Source organism: Pomacea canaliculata, linkage group LG5 (assembly GCF_003073045.1).
Source record: "Pomacea canaliculata isolate SZHN2017 linkage group LG5, ASM307304v1, whole genome shotgun sequence".
NCBI lineage: Eukaryota > Metazoa > Mollusca > Gastropoda > Architaenioglossa > Ampullariidae > Pomacea > Pomacea canaliculata.
In genome coordinates, this window is record NC_037594.1 from 21,848,155 (window position 1) to 21,868,119 (window position 19,965).

The following is a 19,965-nucleotide window of genomic DNA, read 5'->3' on the forward strand; positions in this document are numbered from 1 at the left end:
GAGACAAGCATCGTCTACATTAGTTTATTTTTGTCTTTAAAATTTTTTTATCAACAATAATTACTCAATGTTTATCAGACGGAACACATTATTAAGTGGTCAGACATAATTCCTCACGTAGATTACGTGATCTCTACGAGCATTAATTATTGTGTCAACACTGGAGCTATATTTAGAGAAAGCCTATGTGAGAAAATGCTTAACTAGGCGTGAACTATTCTGTCTTTTATGATGAACCACGTTTTAACAAAGCAAATCCTTCCTAGATGTCTTGGGTTGGCTATGATTTTTAATGTTTACAGTTTCAGTAAAGTCAGATCATAGAAATATTTTCAGCATTTTCCTCCATGTAGTTAGGATGCGTTTGCGACGGCGCGCCACTTGTTCACAATCTCTTCTCCCCAGTCGTGCATGGGCAACTCAAAACCGCTCCGACATTTATTAATTGACTTTATTGTCATAACATAACCGGTTATAAATTCTATTTTGCTTATCGCTTTAGTCCTTTCAAAGTTTAGGCTGTCTCTCAAAATTCGATTATCATAGAAACAGCACGAGCAGTCCCACTAGAATTTTTGTCTAGCAGGGTTCAAGAATTAGTTATGATACTAGCCGAAAAAAAGAAGTAATCATGCATTAAACATCCTTTCTTTCTTCGCTAGTTTTATTTTCTTGTGCAAGTCGGTGGTTACAAGCTATTTAAAGAGTTTTCACGAGCAGCCAGTGAGATCAATTATTTTTAAATGTTAATGTATTGCTTATTGTAGTATCTTTTCCGCTGACGATAATGAAATCTGCATTTCCCGACTGATCACAAATTATTATTTAATTATTATTTATTCCTGCGAAATCTGATCCCACACATGAGAAATAGGGACTTATTATGTTGACTCTTCAAGTGCCAGTGTTGACAAAGCGTTTGGTTTTTTACTGACCCCACACCACTCATGTTGTAAATGTTTTCTTTTTTTATTTCAAATACGCATGTTATAAAAATATAAGTTTTGATTTTATATATGTCGCGAAATAAGATGCCTCTAAAAGCGATGTGTATATCACTTCCTCAAAGCCGCTGGAAGATGTGTAATACTCGATATAGTATTGCCCTTTCGGGAGGGAAGAACTTGTAGCGCCATGAACCTGACAGGGTTGTTGATGGGTTACCGCATGGTATAGTTTTAGCCCGCAAATATAATCAAGAATTAATATAAAAGCAATCCTTTACAAACGGTCAGCTTTCAGCTCAGTCACCTAAAACACGTTTATCGCGCAAACACATTATTCTTGCGCGAGTACCACTAAAGAACAGTTTAATCTTGTGTACCTCGGGTTTTGCAGCGTTTTCTTTTTGCAAAAAGATCACATAGCTGGTCAACAAAACACCTCCCAGTGAATAAACATCTGTTTCTAGTTATTAAAGTTATTTTGCAGAACAAATTAAGGCCAGATGGTTGTTTGCTCTTTTGGAGACAAGACTTTGGACATAATTTATTCCGTCTCTCTCTCGTGGACATACATACACACAGACAAGCTTCAAACCAATAGTTTCAAATATCCTGATGCTAACACACAACACACATATTGTTATTTATTTAAAAGCTTTATTTTCTCCTTTTCGCGCTCTCCCACACAGTCTCTCTCTCATATTGATAAAAGAACGAAATGATTTGTTCGTTCTTTTTGTATAATAACAAGACTCTGATCTATGTGCTCGGTAAACAGATGATAAAGACTGTCAATACTAATCGAGTCATTTTTTCTAATTTGATTAATCACAAATTAACTAGACCATAATTTCCCCATCCACTATATCGTGATAAATGTCTTGCGAACGCAAAATACTCCTCACATGGAGCCCCACTAGGCCATTAGCTTAGCGTAAGACTAGGTGCACAAAGGTGCTGCTTTATAATCAGAATCAATGCCCTCAAAACACTTTCTTTTCTTACGCTAACACACGTTTCCTGGCAGCCTGTATGTCCACACTAACCTTGCCAGTCCAGAAGAAAATAAAAGTCTTTAATCTGATTTGCACGTTTACAGCAAAATTATTTCTGGACAAACTATTCCTCTCCCACCACCTTCCCAATAAACCTTCACGCTCTAGTCGTCTGAATAAACAAGCAATGTGATCAATTATGCTTCGCGATTATAAAAAAAAAAAAAAAGCAGAAAAAATCAAGAGGCATGGGAGGAAAACACATGCAAGCATTTTCCACGTCGTTGTATCTTTATACGGGTTGGGGGTGGGGTACAGGGCGAAGAAGCGGATGAACATTTCACATGTAGCAATGTCGATACGTAAGCACAGAATAACACTCCTGGGCCCAGCTTAAATGGGAACTGAAACCAAGCTTAAAAAAAAAATAAACAAAAACTCGTGCAGCAGGCTCCAGCTGACAACGCGTCACAGCTTAGCTAGACAAATCTTGTAGCTCGTCAAAGTGTGCTTCAAGCACCCGACTGTTAGCAGACATACAGGGTCAACCTGCTGCAGGTTCCAGCTATGGGAACGCCAGCACAGTCAAATATATAACAGTGTCCTAAGGGTAGCTTTGCACGGAAAGTTCTTTTTAACTTTATCCCTAACCGGGATATGAATGAAAACGTAAAAACAACGAAAAAATAAACCTTTGCCCCTTATTCCGTTACCAAGACGGAATAAGGTGAAGTTTGCACAAGCTGCCATCAAAGTAACAAACACTTCGACCTTTCCTCCAAAAGTCATCCGTCACTTGTGACGATTTCACACGGGACACGTTCGGCGCCACAAAACCACACATCCACTCCGCAATGATTTGGGTCATAAAAAAAAAAGCCATTCCACTGTTGGCGAGTGAGGAGGAGGTTCGCACTGTGTAAACGACTGAAAAAGTATACCAAAGTTTGCACCTATTGCGTACTACTTCTCTTTGTGTGTTGTGGCTGCAGGGTTCTGTTTAAAAGGTGATGCGCCAGCCTCGCTCGCCTGTGATGGGGCGGGGTTCTACCGACGGGCACTCCCATTAGTCCGACCGGGCGACTGTCTGTGGGTCTGCGAGCCTTTGGCCTGGACTTTGGCAGCAGCGTCCTTGCTGTGGGTATGCGCACAGAAGGTCTTACTCTGGTTACCACCACCTCCACCTCCTCCTTTGGCGGGAGGCTGCCCCGCGCTGCACGAGGCCTTTAAGTCCGGGAGGGTTTGGACGACGGAAAGGTGGCTGCCACGTTACACACGTGCTCTCCGCGCTCGAATTCACCAGGAACCTCCGCCATGGCGCCGCTGTTGGCGCGGTCTTCAGCGCCCGGGGACGTCACATCCGGCGAGATCTCTGACGACGAGGAGGACCCCGCACCGACGCTCACGTCCACCGAGATGCTCTCCCCGACCGGAAGTGACGTCAATGGTGTTCCAGCGCTCGCTGCTACCGCCACACTGCTGCTGCCGTTTCTGCCATTGACAGGCTTAGGGCTAGCGGTGCGGCTACTGCTGCTGCTGCTGCGACTGGCAGGGAGCTTGGGGCTGGCAGTCCGGGTTCCGTTAGACCCGCCTCCTGGCCCTCCTGGCTTGGGGCTGTTGGTTCGTTTGGTCCCCAACATGGGTAGCTGCGGTTTGGGGCTGTTGTGCGACTGCCGGGCAGTTTTGGGCTGGTGCTGGTGCTTGTGGTGGTGGTGGAGCGGCTGGCCCAGCTGGTAGAGGAAGATGAGGATCTGGTGGTGGCTGAGTCGCTGGCCGCGCTGATGCTGCCGGACTTGCTGTCGGTGGAGCTGGCGCGACTGCGCGCCGACTTGCTGTTGTCACTGAAGGACGCGCGGCTGTCCGAACCGCTGTCCGTAGAGCTCTTGCGACTGGCAGCGGCCCGCACCTTGCCCGTCTCCTTCACGGTAGGCGCGCTGATGATGACTGCTGTTTCCGCTTTCTCTGCCACCTCCTCCTTGACGACCGGCCTCGTGTCCTGGGTGTCGACAGCTTCTGGCACCACCTTCACAGTCGGACTTGGCTCCGTCTCTTTGATGGAACTGACGGTGTCGCCAGTGGCGGGTGTACTAAGAGAAGTAAGTGGTGTGGCCGAAGAAGGGATCACGCTGGTTTTGACATCGACAGTGACATCGTTTGACGTGGGGCTGGCCGTCCGAGTCTTCTTGGAGTCAGACGACTGTGCCTTCTTCTTCCGCCTCTTGGCGCGCGGTTTGACGTACACCGAGTAAAACAGGCGCAGCGGCTTCTCCTGTCGACAAGGGCACAAGAATAGAGACTCAGTATGGGGTATAAGTCATAGATGTGCTTGCTTCAGAATTGTCCAAGTATAATGTCAAAGTAGAGGAATGAATCAGGGATAAGTCTCGCGAAGATGGGACACGAATAAATCGCGTGTGCGCGAACTAGGTGTACATCTGAGTACGTGACTATGTAGTTTGACTAGTGTAGTGTACAGAGTATGAAGCAATGTTTTTGACGGATCTCTTTCCACAATAGTCTAGTTTTTTTTAAATTTAAGATTTATCTACAAAATCGCGGGTTACATAATATGTAATGAAGATGCACATTATGTTTTATACCATCATCAAACAGTCAAAATCCCTCTCCTATGGTCCAACTGTGACACGTCAACGTCAAAGGAACGTTTGAGACGAAGAAAGGCATGGGCAGATGGGACAAGGCGATTAGGAAGGGACAGAAGAGAAAATGAGTGAGAATGAGATCCGGGCTCACAAATGTCAATTCATTTTCTGTCAGTATGTCCGTCTCTATCCCATCTCTCCTATCTCACCCTGCTCCAGGTGTGGATGAAGCTGATGTCCAGGAGAGTGAAGTCGTCGCTCAATGGCTCCTCGTCTGAGTGCGAGCAGAAGACATCGATCTGGAAGAACACACACTAAAGGTCAAATTCAGAATAAAGGTCAGGCAGTGTTAGTCATACACGAGCCCACGCATCTCATTCCAAGATATGAAAATTATCAAACTGTTCGTGGCTTAGACTTTTTTACGACTTAAAAAAAAAAAGACAGAATGTTCTTGTGACAGTCGTGATCGAAGAGTTTCGTCTACTTATAGCCATTGCACTAAGCGATTCTCACACACATTTATCGATAATGCATCGTGGAAGCGCTATATATATATGTGTGTATATATGGTACCTGATAATGCTGAGGAAGAGAAAATTTCAGCCTGATGAACTTTTTCAAGTGACCTATGCTGACTTCCACTGGACACAGTAGGTAGCGCCTGTCACCAGCCTGAAACGCAGGAGATACTCTTTGACATATGAGATAGTCGAGGCTGAAACTAACCCCTGATATTCCAGATGAAACGCACGAGTAAAAGCACTCAATCGTGTCGTATTTCAGTATGAAACAATCGGGTGAAACTGTCTGACATCTCAAAATAAATACAACTGAAACTAGCACTAACACGGCCTAAAACACAGTGGTGAAACTTCTCCAGATAAAAATTTATTGAGCAACAATCACCGGCGATTTTGTGCGTTTGCGTACATTAGATTAGGGAAAACCCTAAACGAACAATAAGTAAAATATTAAAATAAAAACAAAATAAAAAAAACTAGAAGAATTAAAAGCTCACACAATTACATACCTTCCTGCGACTGGCGGGTCGTTTCGAAAAGTCTGATGCACGAAGTAAACTGTACACACAGATTTCAAGACTTTGCTTTAGCAGTGCACTTATACATGTTAGGTGGCGCCATGTCAGACTACAGAAAATATGTAGATGCTAGACACATAGTCATGTATAAATAATGGTAGACACAATGCAAGAAATATGCAAGTATAATAGCAAGGAAATGTAAGGATTTAGGAGGTAAAGGAGTCAAAAACAACTGGCCCAAAAGATAAAAAATGTTTGCTTTACAGACACTTAGCCATGAATTAAATGGTGACTTTTGAAGGAAATTATGTTTAAAACATTAAAACGCTCTTTTATATGTAGAAGCCTATTTTTTGACAAGAAGGGGCCGAGTGTTCTGTGGACATAGCTGATGGCACGATCAACTTACAGGTTGGACAGTTCCAGCACAACGGAAATGTTTTCATCGGTCAGTCTGTGGGCAGACACCATGTGCGCCAGTCCCCTCTCCTCTAAACTCAGGTGTGATATTTTGTCTGCCGAAAGCGAGATAATAAAAAAACCCGTGATACTGTAGTCTATCTTGACCATTTTAATCATCTTCAATAAAATTACCCACAGCTCGCCCACCCTCCTTCACCCTGCCTTGTTCACCAAAAGCATTACAAAAGACAGAAGGGCATTACACAGACCCCTCTTTTTTGTTCTTGGACTTGACGGCAAATGGTTTCGCATTTGAATAATGAGAACACAAGCGGTTTATTATGTATCTCTGATTTTCTCTCTCTCGCGCGCACACACAGTTAAAAGGGCGGGAGAGAAATAACGAGTTTTTTTCACTACAAAATTAATGATCATCTTTGACTTGACTAATGACTCGAGAATGCAAAAGGAATGGTGTGGGACGGGTAAAAGCGACTTGCTGAGAACCAAACTGTTTCGCACGACCAGCTGCACCACAGCAACATCCGCGTTGTCAACTGTGGTCTGCTGCATCCTTATCTCCCCCTTCGTGGTACAAGCCACGATCTTGCACAGCCCAGTTCGTGGAACAAAGCCCCCCCAAAAAAAACCAAAACAATAAAATCCGTTACGTTATTACGCATTACAGTTCCGCTTCGACAGCTTTAAAATGTGATTTTCGTGGCTAACATAGTGTGGTTAGTGTTCTGTAACTTTATGCAAGTCAACTTCTGCTATTAATCGCATTATCCATGCTCTCCAAAAATTCTCTCACCTTCGGATAGGTTCTTATGAAACTCTCTTCTCCTTCTCATCTCTTCTGCAATATCAACAATAATAAAAATTAATGAAGGCAGATACAATTTAAATCTTGGACTAAACATCTGCAATCAGCCACTTGCATCATAAACTCCGTCACATATGACTCTCACTAATCTTTCTTGTCTAAAATGTAAAACATTGCTCAAGAAAACACGAATAAAACTATCTTGAACTAAATGCGAACAGATGCAAATGTATGTGCATATATATATAAAGCAAGCATGCATGCGCCCTTCCCCCCGCCAACCCTGATCGCGTAATGAGATCAGCAGCTTTTAATAAGAACAGCCACATTCAGATTATTATCAGTTATTAAGATTAGCAGCTTGAATGTAACAGTAACATCGAGAGAATTATCAGTTATCATCTAACCTTCGAAAAGTCCAGGCACGAGTTTGTAGACAAGGTCTTGGAGTGTTTTGTCCGATCTGTGTTAAAAAGACAATGTAAGTACATCTGGGCATCACAATTCAACGCGAACAAACAAACGCAAGTGACCAAGCAAAACAAAATACAAGCATTGTCTGAAAGAAATAAATTAATAAAAGCAGACAGAATAACAACGAAAGACTACCATTTTCCCCAATTAATCCTTTTTAAACCGACGAAAACTATTGAGTGATTTGTGTGAATCAAGCGGCAATAATTCCAGACATTTTTTAAAAACAAAAGACTAAATTAAATGTTGTAAAGATGTGTTTCTGTCCTCCTGAGTCACTCTACAGGCTGCACATCAACACACACACACAAGCGAAGGTGTTACTCACCTGTACCAAACTCATAACACTGTTTATTGAAATGTCTCACGAGCACACATATTTCCTTACCTGATGTTTAAAAGTGGACGAGTCTTGTGGACTTGAACGTCGCAGATTGGACAGAACTTGCTCGACTCTAAATATCGAACGATGCAAGTGCGGCAAACTGAAAGACAAAACGATACGAGGGCTTCAGACAGTCAGAATCTGGTGTATGGGTTGACAAGGGTAAGAAAGTATGGCAAACCTTATGAAAGTTGGAGAAAATGTAACAGATACCAGGCAACTATGAATAGCAATGAGGGTATTTCGTCAATTATTTAGCGCATGCGGAGTACGCACTCGTCGGCGGTTACGCTGAAAACGGGGGTTTAGTCAGTTGCCTTTACCGAGACTTACGAACGTGAAGAGATCACCATTCTTTTATAAACTGCTGTAACGTTAAATTTAAAAAAAAGGAAGGGAAAAAGTATTATTTGCTTTCCAGATGATAAATGATTATAAACTCGAAAGACGAAAAATTGTGGCTGCAGGCGATATGAAGAGACAACTTCGTGCTGACAGCTAAACTCAACAGTATGCGCTCGACAAGATTTCCGATAAACGACCCCTGTTTATATACACTGAGCAACAAATTCAGAAAACTATATCTTTACTACAATTTTTTTACAACCAGCAAATACACATACAGAGAGAATAAAGAGGGAAAACAGTGTTTCTATTGCTATGAGAATGTCCGTATATCATTTAGGTACAAGGTGGGCCAACTTAAACGTTAGCTCGCCTCTTCCGAGAGTATTTCTAGGAGGTGGACTACTGTTAAGTGTCCTACCCTGTACATAAAATATATAGTGCAAACAAATACTAATTGCTTAATTATTGGCTAATTATTTTAAACTAGCTATTTATTTAATTCCGTATTACTAATAAATTGGGCTGGTGGTAGTGCTGTTCGCGCGTAAGCTGGTTCATCTATAGTTCAAATATGGGAAAACGGCTTTATTCTCTCAAACCGCTCCACCCCGCCCTCCTGTCTTTTCCTCCCCCACCCCCTCACTCGAGAAGTACTCTAGACTGGGTTCACTTGACCACAAGGACATCCACTGGAAATCATGTACACTCGCACAGTCAACCTGCACAACCACGCCGCTACAATCACTTGCACTGACTAAGAGGGGTAGGGGTGGAGAGACGCCCTTATACCTGTGTACACTTACAAGAATGGAGACACTCGATGACAGTCGTGGCGTCGATGAAGTAGCCCCGCACAACACGCACATGAGGTGGGGGTTCAAATCCATGACGCGAATCTTGGCGCACCGGAACATGGTGTGGTCTACAGCCGGCGACTGGTCTTCTAGCGGCTCACAAAGATCTTTCTCTGGACCATCAACGGCACGCCAGGAAGTCTGAAAAATATCAAGGGTCGTCAAGTGTATAACAACAAAGCAGCATCTTCCTCATTGCCAAAGCTGACGCAGGATGGGTTATTTCCTACGATCAGTAAGTGTTACTGTTCCTGTCAAGAAGATCGCTCTAAGCAAAGCCACTGTATAAAGTCAATGTCCTTGACTACATCGCCTTCTTAAACAGGATACATGATGTGCTAAACATGACAGTGTCCGGCAAATGTTTACATGGCGATCACAGAAAAAGAGTTTCAAACATGGTGACATATTCGACAATGTGTCTGGTTAAGACCACTCAAGGGTGCTTTTAATCAAATACAACTTCCATGGCACAAGTTCACAAAGGTTACAAGGCTCACCGAGTACTTAAAGAGATATATAAAAAAATTAGTGATACATAACTCTTTAAACTGTCATTTCCTTGCTGTTTTTTGTTGTTTGTTTCTGTGTGCGTTGTTTGTTGTTGTGTTTTTTTTTCTTTGCCTTTTCCTTAATTACTGAAATCTGAGCTCCTACTTCCAGGATTTCCGTTTTTCTTATCTTTGTTGGTGAGAAATGCATTAAATCGAAGCAGCGTCCATTAACAGCAGTCGACGTTCCATTCACCCACTGTGCACCCTCAAAACTAGGCGAAGCTTCAAATATAGTCACGTGATTTTACAAGGCCTCAGGCCAAATCTTAATCAGTGCCAAAAAAAAAAAAAAAGGACAAAAATTAAGTGTCCTTATTATCCGGCTCATGAAAGTAGATCATTAACGACAAACATCTTCACACCCCCATTTTCATCTGTTCGATATTCGCAGCCCAATTCTTCTTGTACCAAGAACCTAATTTCTATAACTGAACTTTTCTGCAAACTCAATACCACGCAAATCACAAATATATCTATTTTTCATCAATTTGGCAACAATTGCTCAATGAACTGTGACGAAGAAACTAAAAAAAAAAAAAAAATAAATAAAAAACCTCTGGGGCTGGTTGCACAACGTGTTTCGACAACTTCAAACTGCTGTAAAGAAGCAAATTTAGCAACGCTTTTTAAACATCAATCCTGTGCCATTTAAATTGCAAAAAAATGTGGGAAAGGGAACGAACGTCACGCTTAAACAGTTTTATCTTATTTAAAGCATTATCCCTAGTTTCAGTCCTAAAAGTGCTTAAAATGTCTTGCGCAGCTGGCCCCCAGGAGGCTGTGTAACAGCAAGAATAAAATTGTCTCGTCGAACTTTCGTCCAAAATAAATCTCTCAGAAGGCAACACACCACTCAGAAAAAGCACTTTCTCCGTACAATTAACTACAACAGTTTTAGCAATTCGTTTTCAATATGAGCAGAAGATTTTGTATTATCTGGCCAAAATAAAACAAGCTGACCTAATACACCACCATCGCTGGACAAGACAGATAACATCACTCACGTATTACAAAGGTCACCACCCTCACTTGCATCGCCCAGCCCAGTACAGCATAGTTTTGATGCAACGGCGTCACTGAGAGGCTCAACTTGTATAAACTGTACATGTATTAGGACTGAGAAAAGAGTGATTTGGTGTTGTTTTGTGTCTCCACCGAACAGGAAAGCCTAACAGTTTTCCTCTGTGCTGTGTAGTTACTGACCAGACAATTTTGTGGTCCTGATCAGACATTAGAAAAGCGTAAATTATTCGCGTGAAAACCTATTAAGGTGAGTCTGATTAAGTTTTGTTTCGAATTTTTTGTTTTTGACTGAATGTAAATTATTAATTAGGAAATATATGATTAACAGTGTTGTAATTTTAAGCACAACGACAATTAGAGTTTAAGGAATGTACTTATTTGCCCAGATCTTCTTCCACATTTATCTGTATGTTCTTCGAATATTGCTGTGTTGATCTTGTTGGACTTTGAGAGAGGCGGCAACCAAAAAAAAAAAAAAATGACAAAAAAAGACTGTGTTTCTGTCTTCTTTCATATTGAAGCTACGAGCCCGACGGCAGAGGCTTCAAAGAGGGCTTTTTACAGAAGAGACTGTAACGAAAGACATCGGTAAAGGAAGACATTGTTTTGATATGTCTTAATGTATGTCTGCGAAATAGTTATTACACATATATATATATTATCCATTTCTTAAGTTCGGGTTTTTGATGGTGTTTTCTTTCTCGTTCGAAAGTAAAGGCAGAATGTAAAATGTAACACGGTTCGTAAATCGCAGTCTGCGGTGTGCAGCGAGGTCTCATGTATCCCTTTCCGTTAAAGCCATTACTGTAGACGGGACAGTCGCTGCCGGGCAATGGACTGTCAGACAATGTGAAAGTCGTTTCAGTAAGAGCGACAACGGCGAGAACAAAATGTCGGAGGTGACATTTGCCAGCACGAGACACAGTGTCGTAGGTCCAAGAACTGGTCGGTAAGACCTCGGACGTGTAGAAATGGACTGACGACTGGCAAGACTCACGTTTAGCCTCTTATGAAGTTATCCACTGTTAGGTCTCGGAGAACACGATCGAAACCAGAGTTCCATAAAAACTGTGCGAAAATGGACTTGCTTTGTGCATTTTTATTTTGCTTAAAAAAATGAGATCATTACCTTTTTCATGCATATCTTGGTTCTCAATGGACTGAAGCTTTTGTTTCAATGGGCTCATAGCAGGAATGAGGACCGCTCGCTCGACATTCTTCTTGTTAGTTCGATACATTTGCCCGCGGAAGCGGAAAAAAAAAAGCTTAACATTTTCCCTTGCACAGTGGTATCCTGCCACTCAGCAGTATGAAACACCTCGTGACTGTCGAAATATTGCTGTTAATCTCCCTGACATGGTCACTGTCGTTCCTGAAACCGGAACCAGCCTCTTTGAAGAAAAAAATCGTCTCCAAGCAGTCCAGTCCGTGGTACCGACACAAGAATCAGGCCACTTTGGTTTTCAGGCGAAGAAAAAACCATCACGGCGAAAAAAAATGGAGCAAGTGGATCAGCGATGCAAGTGCAATGCAGACTCACTACAATGAGATACATCAGAACAACAGTGATAATGGAATACGGTGTCATCGATATTAAGGGATTTTAACACCACAGAATGGCAAAGATGGTATAAAAAGTACCGTTAGAGGAAGCAGATGATAAAATCAAATCTGAAATCAATTCAGTAAATAGAACCACATAGACAAATACGAGAAAGTCAAACTTCCTGGTAGCTGGGGGAGGGGAGTTTCCTCTCTAAACCATTTCTATGAGGGAGAATCCGCTTTGTTAGGAAAGGTTAGTTTTGAAGTCCGATCCCGACACCTTGCTCATTATTTCTCTTAGCTAACACTGCACTTAGACTTCAGTTAGGACCTAGAAATCGCACACACATTTATATGTAAGAAAAATTCTGTTAATTACACGAACTTGCGACACGATAATCACTGATGTTACTACGAATGACAAAAGATTCTAAAGCACATGAATTTTGAAAGTCTTGAGATCGGGTTTAAAACTGTTACATTAAAAAGTCATCAAGACGAGTTAGCGCGCACCATTCCACTCACTCCGTATGCAACATTTCAGAAGCCATCTGTAAATGAGAAACAGCAGACGGCGGTGTAGTGCGCTGGTCTCTCCTAATGCCGAGAGGAAAGTTTGCGTAGGCGCACGATCAGTCAACCACGGCGGTGATACTTATATCCACCTTTTTATTCCTTTGTGATGTCGACTAAAGGATTCCACTCCCGCTGCCAACATCAAAATACAGAGATTATGTACCAGCCTGATCAGCAGAAAGCAAACAGTGGGCCACAGTTCAACGCTGATGGCACAAGTCATTGGCAGTCTCATGCCCACAGCTCTTGCGACGCTTGCTTACTGGAAATGATTACATTTCAGGTGAAAACATCTTATCAAAACAGCCATCTGGCCCGGTTTAAAACATCATTTCTAGGTATACTAATATTTCTCTTGGAATAAACTTGCAGGGAATGGATAATAAACGTCCATCAAACGCGATTTTCTTCCTCTTCTCAGGATTGGTAGAGGCATAGAGATGCCTCAAAAAGTACATAAACTAAACAACAAAATCAGAGACCGGAAGCACAGAGTCACACGCAAAGATACCCCCTTCCATTTGAAAACAGAAGTGAAGTAGGATATAGATAAAATTTGCCCCTTCCCCGTATTGCTATCTTAATTATACCTTTCCCACAATAAACAAACGTCCAATTCCAAGTAGAGAATCGCAGACATGTACATCGTATGCAACGGTCGAACTCTTGCACCTGTTTAATAAAGATAATGTTAGCGCCGACCTCGATAGCGAATGGAGTTTAGTTTTGTTTTGCACCTGACTAAGAGGGATAAGGATGGAGAGACGCCCTTATATCTGTGTACACTTACAAGAATGGAGACACTAGTAGTTTTGTTTTGAAGACAACCTTTCAAAAATTATTCAGCACGCACATACACACACGAAAACACGAGAGAAAGAAAAAAAAAGAGTGAGACATGGACCACCAATACCCCTTCTACTCCACACAGACATACCCTTCCGCTTTTACGGTTTTTAGAAGGCGGTGTTAACCTACATCTCCATTTCCTCCAAAGCAGTTTTTCTATTATATGGCGATTTATTTAGGGTATTAGATCGTACTGAAAAGTACACACCAGCTCCACGCCTCCCTTTTTTTCGAAAATCCCGACCTCTGTCATTTTCTACCCGCCTTTTGTTCGACCTGGTATTTCACGTATTCTGCCAAGTCCCTCCTTTTTGCCTTTCCGTTAATCTTATCACTCCCGTCCCCAACAGAACACACGCACGCTTGCGCACATAACCCTGGGACTTCCATGAAAAAATGAACACCTCCCATGTGCGTGGGATTAGAAAACTGAGTCTGATCAAATATACCATAGGCAGTGTGTCACAACGACCCACTTTTAAAGTTATAAATCAGTTCGGAGAGGGGCGACTCACGATCGGAGGAACACGATCCTCTGAGAAAGAGCTGTCTACTGATTTTCGTAGGCCGTCATTAACCCGCTCGCTGTTGGAGACCGGAAATTGTTCCTCACGACCATAAACAAGTAAACGTGCAGTTGTACTTCGTTGTTAGTTTAGACTGCAATATTAAAGTGTAAATCAGTAAAGATGGGAAGAAGGGAAAAGGAATACAGCTGAAGTATGACAATAAGAGCTTATACATAGCATGAAAGGGTTTTCATCTCGGCAAACATCTTTTGTAATTCGTTCTATTAAAATAGTTCTATCGAATTCTTTGTAGTTACTCACAAAGTTTCGGCTTGACACAGTCTTTGCTGCCAAGGATAATAAGGTAACACTAATAATAAACCATAGCCGTCAAGACAATGAAGTGTAAGCGGTTCACCGTGTCTAGGTACGGCAGGAGGAAGGTACGGTCCCCTTCACTCTTTTCGCCGCCTTTTATCTCCCCTGATAAATACGCCACGACTGCGGGGTGGACGGGGATAGTTTTCCTGTCACAGGCCCAGGCAAGATTCGAACTGGCGATAGCACTAACCAGGCTTCCTCGCCTCCTCCAAGATCGATAAACCCATTGCTCACAGAGCAAAACTCTAGAAAGACGTGTCTGTATCCCAAGGAAGCGCTGCAAAGCAAAACCAGGAGCGGCTGATGAACTGAAGTAACGGTCACACTTCGCCATGCAATGTGTGAGTAAGAGAGACAAGGGGGCGGGGGTTGATAAGTGAGAGAAATTCGAGCCAACCGCTGATTACCGTATGTACTATAAGTACTGTTCCTCCCATGGTGGTCCCTCTTTAAACAACGGCATCTTACCTATCACCACAGTCCTTTTCTAATCTTTCTACCTCTACTACCCATCTATTTACCTACTCATTCTCTCAAAAGATTGATAATTTATGTGCAGTAATGTTTAAAATGTAAAAACAAAACATTTTAGTTCGACTAGGTGGCAAATTATTTATGATATGCAAAGCAACGCAATAAAAACAGGCTCATAAAAAAAGTCTTCAACCAAGACCCCTTTCCTACCACTACTATCTTGCCTATTTAAACACAAATATATGTCCCTCTCAACGACTGAAATACAAATTAATTTGTAAGCATACTAAAACGTTTGAAAGGGCTCTAAGTATTTCGCCGTTTTTCAGATACCGAATACTTGTAATGCTAGAACAAGACAATGTCCACGATAAACTACTCTCTACCCTCAACTGTCTTTTTCTCACACACACAATAAGCGCATGCGTTAGAGAAAAAACGAAAAGAGAGAGAAAGAAGTGGAAAGTTTGTTTTCTTATAATAAAACGACAAAGAAAACATTTCACGACCTCCTTTTCCACAATGCCGTTAGCCGTCTCCAAACCAATCACATACGAAGGAACTCGAGTGAATTCGCCACCTAAGAATAAATAAGATTCAATGTTTCATAAACATGTGCAAATAAACATGCGAGCTCCCTCTCTGTTTTCATCCCACCCGAACTCTGTGGACGGGTAAAGAATAAGGTATGCAAGTGTTCATAGGGAATCGCACCTAGCCATGGCTCACGATGACGACGACTGTAATGTTCAAGAAGCTTGTCAAAGTCAACAAGCTGGCAGACTGAAGTGTCGCTTACCTTGCTTTTAACCTCCGCGAAAACAGCTGTGAAGGTTGCTAACTACCCGGAGTTCAAACTGGCACGAACCATACAGCGGCCGCGCGTTTTAGAAGCTGACAACTTGAGAACGAATTCAAATGAAGCTGTCCCGCTCGCAGCTTTGCCAGTCTAGAGTTTCTGAACTTTAAAACCCTTCATTTGCTGTTGTCAGCTGAGCAATGACTCCGTTAACTGGACGTCGCGAAATGCAGTGTGGGCCTGAAAACACATCGACGTGCAAAGAATATCATCCACCCTTTCGCTCTCCTTCACTCCACCCCTTCCCTTTCTCTACACTACAGCTGTCCGTGACACGATGCTTTTTATTCTATGAAATGTGCTGTGCGAGCTTCGGCCCTGCAGTCCAGCTATGCAACTCTCGATACAGCTGTCCATGAAATGCTGTTAGACAACCGTTAGACGACGCAGGTACTAATAGGTGCTTTAAAAAAAACTCTACACAGTTGCCTACAAAATACTGTTATATAGCTCTCGATACAGCTGTCTGAAATGTTACTAATGTTGAAATGGTAAGATCTCTAAACGCGGCTGACGACGAAAGGCTGCGACACAGCTGTTAAAGCAGCTGTCCACCAAATATATAACAATTTATACGAACTGACAATTAGAGATCTAAAGATGTTTATGGAACTGTACGCACAGCAGACGACTACAACAGATACTATCTGGCCGCAATTCTTTCACTGTGGCAAGTTAGCACTGAGTATTCAATAATAGTTGCCTTTGTACCATGCATGTCCCCGTGACGAGCTCAATTGCTATACACGACTAAATGCAAACAAGCCGACAGTAACGATAACGGAGAAACACAAACATCAGCAAATGGATGACACCACTGCAGCAGAGAGGAAGTGCGTGGACGAAGATTACATATGGGGAAATACGCGGAGGAGTTCGCGGGTTATGAAGGATAGTTCTAAAAGAGGTGGGTCTGGCAGCCATGAATCATACTTTCCGGCCAGCTAGCGGCATTTACTTGTGCTGTTTGCATGTGTGTCTCCGATTACATCCCCGTCAAGGGAAGGGGATGGGGAGTGCCGAGTCAGCAACGTAGCCTACTCCACGGCAAATCAGGCGGTGCTGTAAACAGGTTTCTCATGCAGCAAGAACAGTGTGCCCCGAGATGAGATCTGAACCCACGACACTTGATCTTCACTGCTTTTTGGTGACAAGCGGTCAGCTGTTAGTGGAACTCCAGGTGGAGTAGTCTGATAATCTGGTAAAGAACAAGGTTGCAATAGGCGTTCTAACATGTGTGTAAGAACTTCTTCTCACTAAAGAGATTGCAACTTGAGAGCTGTTCTTTATAAGACTGGGTGGGGAGGGTCTTTTTTTTTCAATTCGATGTCTTCTGTTAAAATCAACCAAATTAACCAAGTCGCTTAAAAACTTACCCACATTTCTTTTCTCCATGAGCCAACGAACTTAAATGCAACAACTCGTTGCATATTCTAAATACACCCAGATTGCGTTCAGGACCGTCTGGCTCGCACAAGTACATGTACTTCAGCTGACACATGCGTGCTGTTACCCTACAAAGTGGTTGCCCCACACCCACACATCCTACCCTCAGCTCACCCGATGTTAGCATACTTTTCAAACAGTGACAGAATATAAACGTATTTTAAGTACTGAAAAATAACCTCAGCCAACATGCCAAACATTATCAAGAATATTGAAACAAAAAACAAGCTTGACCGGAAACTATGTTGCTCGCTACATTCTTAAAGCTATCGTAGCGTGGCAAAGCGTATTCATTATCAGAAATTCGTTACAGAACGAATTACCTTAATAACTGCGAAAACGAGAAGGAAAAAAACCAACAAAACAAAACCCGTAAAGATTATGTACTGAACAAGGCTTACCACCATGGACTACTAATATTTACACTGAAAACTTTGCGGTCCATACAATTTGACATTGACAAACTTGATCTACACCCAGCAAAAAGAACAGAATATCTCCATGATATTTCAGTCCACGTAATCAACACAACAACATGAACATCGACGACCAAAAGAGTCCCATGGCGTCTTAGCAGAAGCTGTAACTGTATGCGCGGACAAAATCATAACAGTGCTTAAGTATGGCATCTTGGAAGGAAACAGCAGAGATATTGCGAGAAAAATGAAAGTAAAAACAGTCCGTTTAAATCCCACCCGTGACACGACCCAGCCCAAACTAGGGCCACAGCATAAAAACGATGCTAGATTAGATTGACCTACGGTGGCATGACATTCTTCTCACTCGAAAAAGGAAAAGGCCGTAGACAGCTGTACTTGCTGTGTATTCTGGCCGGGATTTTGAAAGCTAATGTTTCTCCCCCAAGAGCAATTTCCCCATGACATGAGTGGAACCAGGAAACATGCATGAAATCTAGTTCTTTCCAGGTCTCACTAAAGCGTAGCGTGCGGATCGACCAAAATGCAGACGCCGTCTTCACAATAGTCGTGTGTCAAACTAACCTTCTTTCGAGTCCTTTGCCCGCTTTACTTTTGTTCTCGGCTCAGCTACCTTGTCATGACCTCGAATGGCTCATCAAGTCAGGCAAAGATAAGAGGAAGAGCACACATTCAAATCCAAACTCAACCTTATCCAGGTTTTTCCCCCCATCGTCGAGGCCGCCATTTTGAACGCGGCAGTCGGGCAGGCGAGAACTGTAACGCGTTCAGCTCGTCAGCATTCCAGCGCGATCAACGCGGCTACTGCAGGACGCCAAGACGCCTCGCTCACTCGGGCGGCAGGCGCTACTGAACGCAGGGCGAAGCATGCGTGGGGCTCGGCAAGGACAGATCGCAGTAGCGGCGAGAAAAACATGGAGAGCGCCTCGGTCTAAATACACCGCGCGCTTTCTGTACACCACCACACACACCATGCTCTGCACCACAGTCACACACACAAAATCAAGAAGACTTAGGATGAACTTACCTTTCCGTTCGGTGGTCAGACTCCCGATAAAAACAAGAGAGAACGCACGAAGCACACAAAGACGCTATACGGTAATCGCCGAAACCCTACAATTCTCCGCGCGCACAATGTGCCTTAAGGTCATGTGACTTCGACACACGGTTTTTATTGATGGAGCGACAGCTGGGGGTTGGAGGGAAACAGTGTCGATTAGATGGCAGGGTTGACCTTAGAAAAAAAAATTTTGGCGATCAGCTGGTCTTGTAATAGGTTGCGTGCAGGCAGAATGAGGCCTACCTTGGTAAATTAGGTTGACTGGGCTGTGGTTCAGAAAAAGTACCACGGATATCGGGTTACTTTACTCCTCCCGCCATGAGCCAGTTACGAAAAGCAGGATTTCTGCCGTTTCTTTGGCTTTAAACCAGACGCTCGATCTTTGTTATGAAAATTCAGTCTCTCAGATTATAAAAAAACAGCTTTGAACTCAAACTGACTTATTTATATCTCATTCAATTAAAGACATAAATTCACAATCAGCGCCGTGGGGAGCGGGGAATTGTCTTCTTGTTCAGATGAGCAATGGCTATTTTGTGATGTAAATAGGTTTACACCTGCTTATTTCAGAACTTAGAACCTCTCAATCACTATTATTCGAAATTTGTGTGCCTATAACATACTCGGCGAGAAATCCTCGAAAAGTCTGTTCAGGTGATCCTCTCCTGTTCACTCAAAGGTACTGAAGTAGTTCACATGCAGCGGTCACTTGTGAGTAGTGACTGTGCTTTTTGAAGTGAAATATCGCCAGGGAATTGAGAATAATTCGTCGGATGGCTTGAAAAAGGTAAGGCTTAAGATGAATTGGGATCTCATTCCGATTGATGTGATTGAAAGGGCGGTGCTGGGCCGAGCCGACTGTACAGATGTAAAGTAGCTATCTTGCTTGTGCGGATGTGAAGTGGCTAGCTAGTTTCCAGTCGTCTTTTCCAACTGTTTGTTCTAGGTATTGGCAATGCCGCCTCTTTGCATGACTTCTTGCAGGTGTTCTGTATGTGTCCTGGTGGTGGTTGTGGCAGATGCCCAGATGCATTGTCGTTTTACTAACAGTAGAACAGTATCCAGTTACACGACGACTATTTGGAAATATTGAGCGCAATGATTAGCTGTTAAACATCTTGAAACTATTGGTCGCCAGCGGTACTTGGGACAACAGTAGATACTTTACGAGTACGTATGCCCTTGCGTTTTTTTTTCAGAATTGTTTTCATTTTCACTGTTTTTAGTCTGTGTTATTTGCAATTTTTCTTACTCCTATCCATTCTTTTTTTGCTTTATTTTGTTCAATAAATTTTTCCTAATATCTGTGGTCATGCGCAGTGATATACTTCAGAAATATCACTGGTGAGGCTGCCATTCGATGCGTGGTTTCTGCA

General features: G+C 42.7%; 1 protein-coding gene across 1 annotated transcript; it reads right to left on the reverse strand.

Moving 5' to 3' along the window:
* Positions 1-1,587: 1,587 nt before the first annotated feature.
* LOC112564767 (polycomb complex protein BMI-1-like) lies at positions 1,588-18,659 on the reverse strand. Its single transcript, XM_025239827.1, is given in 11 exon segments — positions 1,588-4,208; positions 4,752-4,841; positions 5,119-5,217; positions 5,576-5,624; positions 5,997-6,102; positions 6,804-6,848; positions 7,223-7,278; positions 7,678-7,774; positions 8,826-8,873; positions 8,876-9,017; positions 18,557-18,659. Coding segments are annotated over 10 exon segments (1,455 nt in total). The 5' UTR covers positions 8,937-9,017; positions 18,557-18,659; the 3' UTR covers positions 1,588-3,404.
* Positions 18,660-19,965: the final 1,306 nt, after the last annotated feature.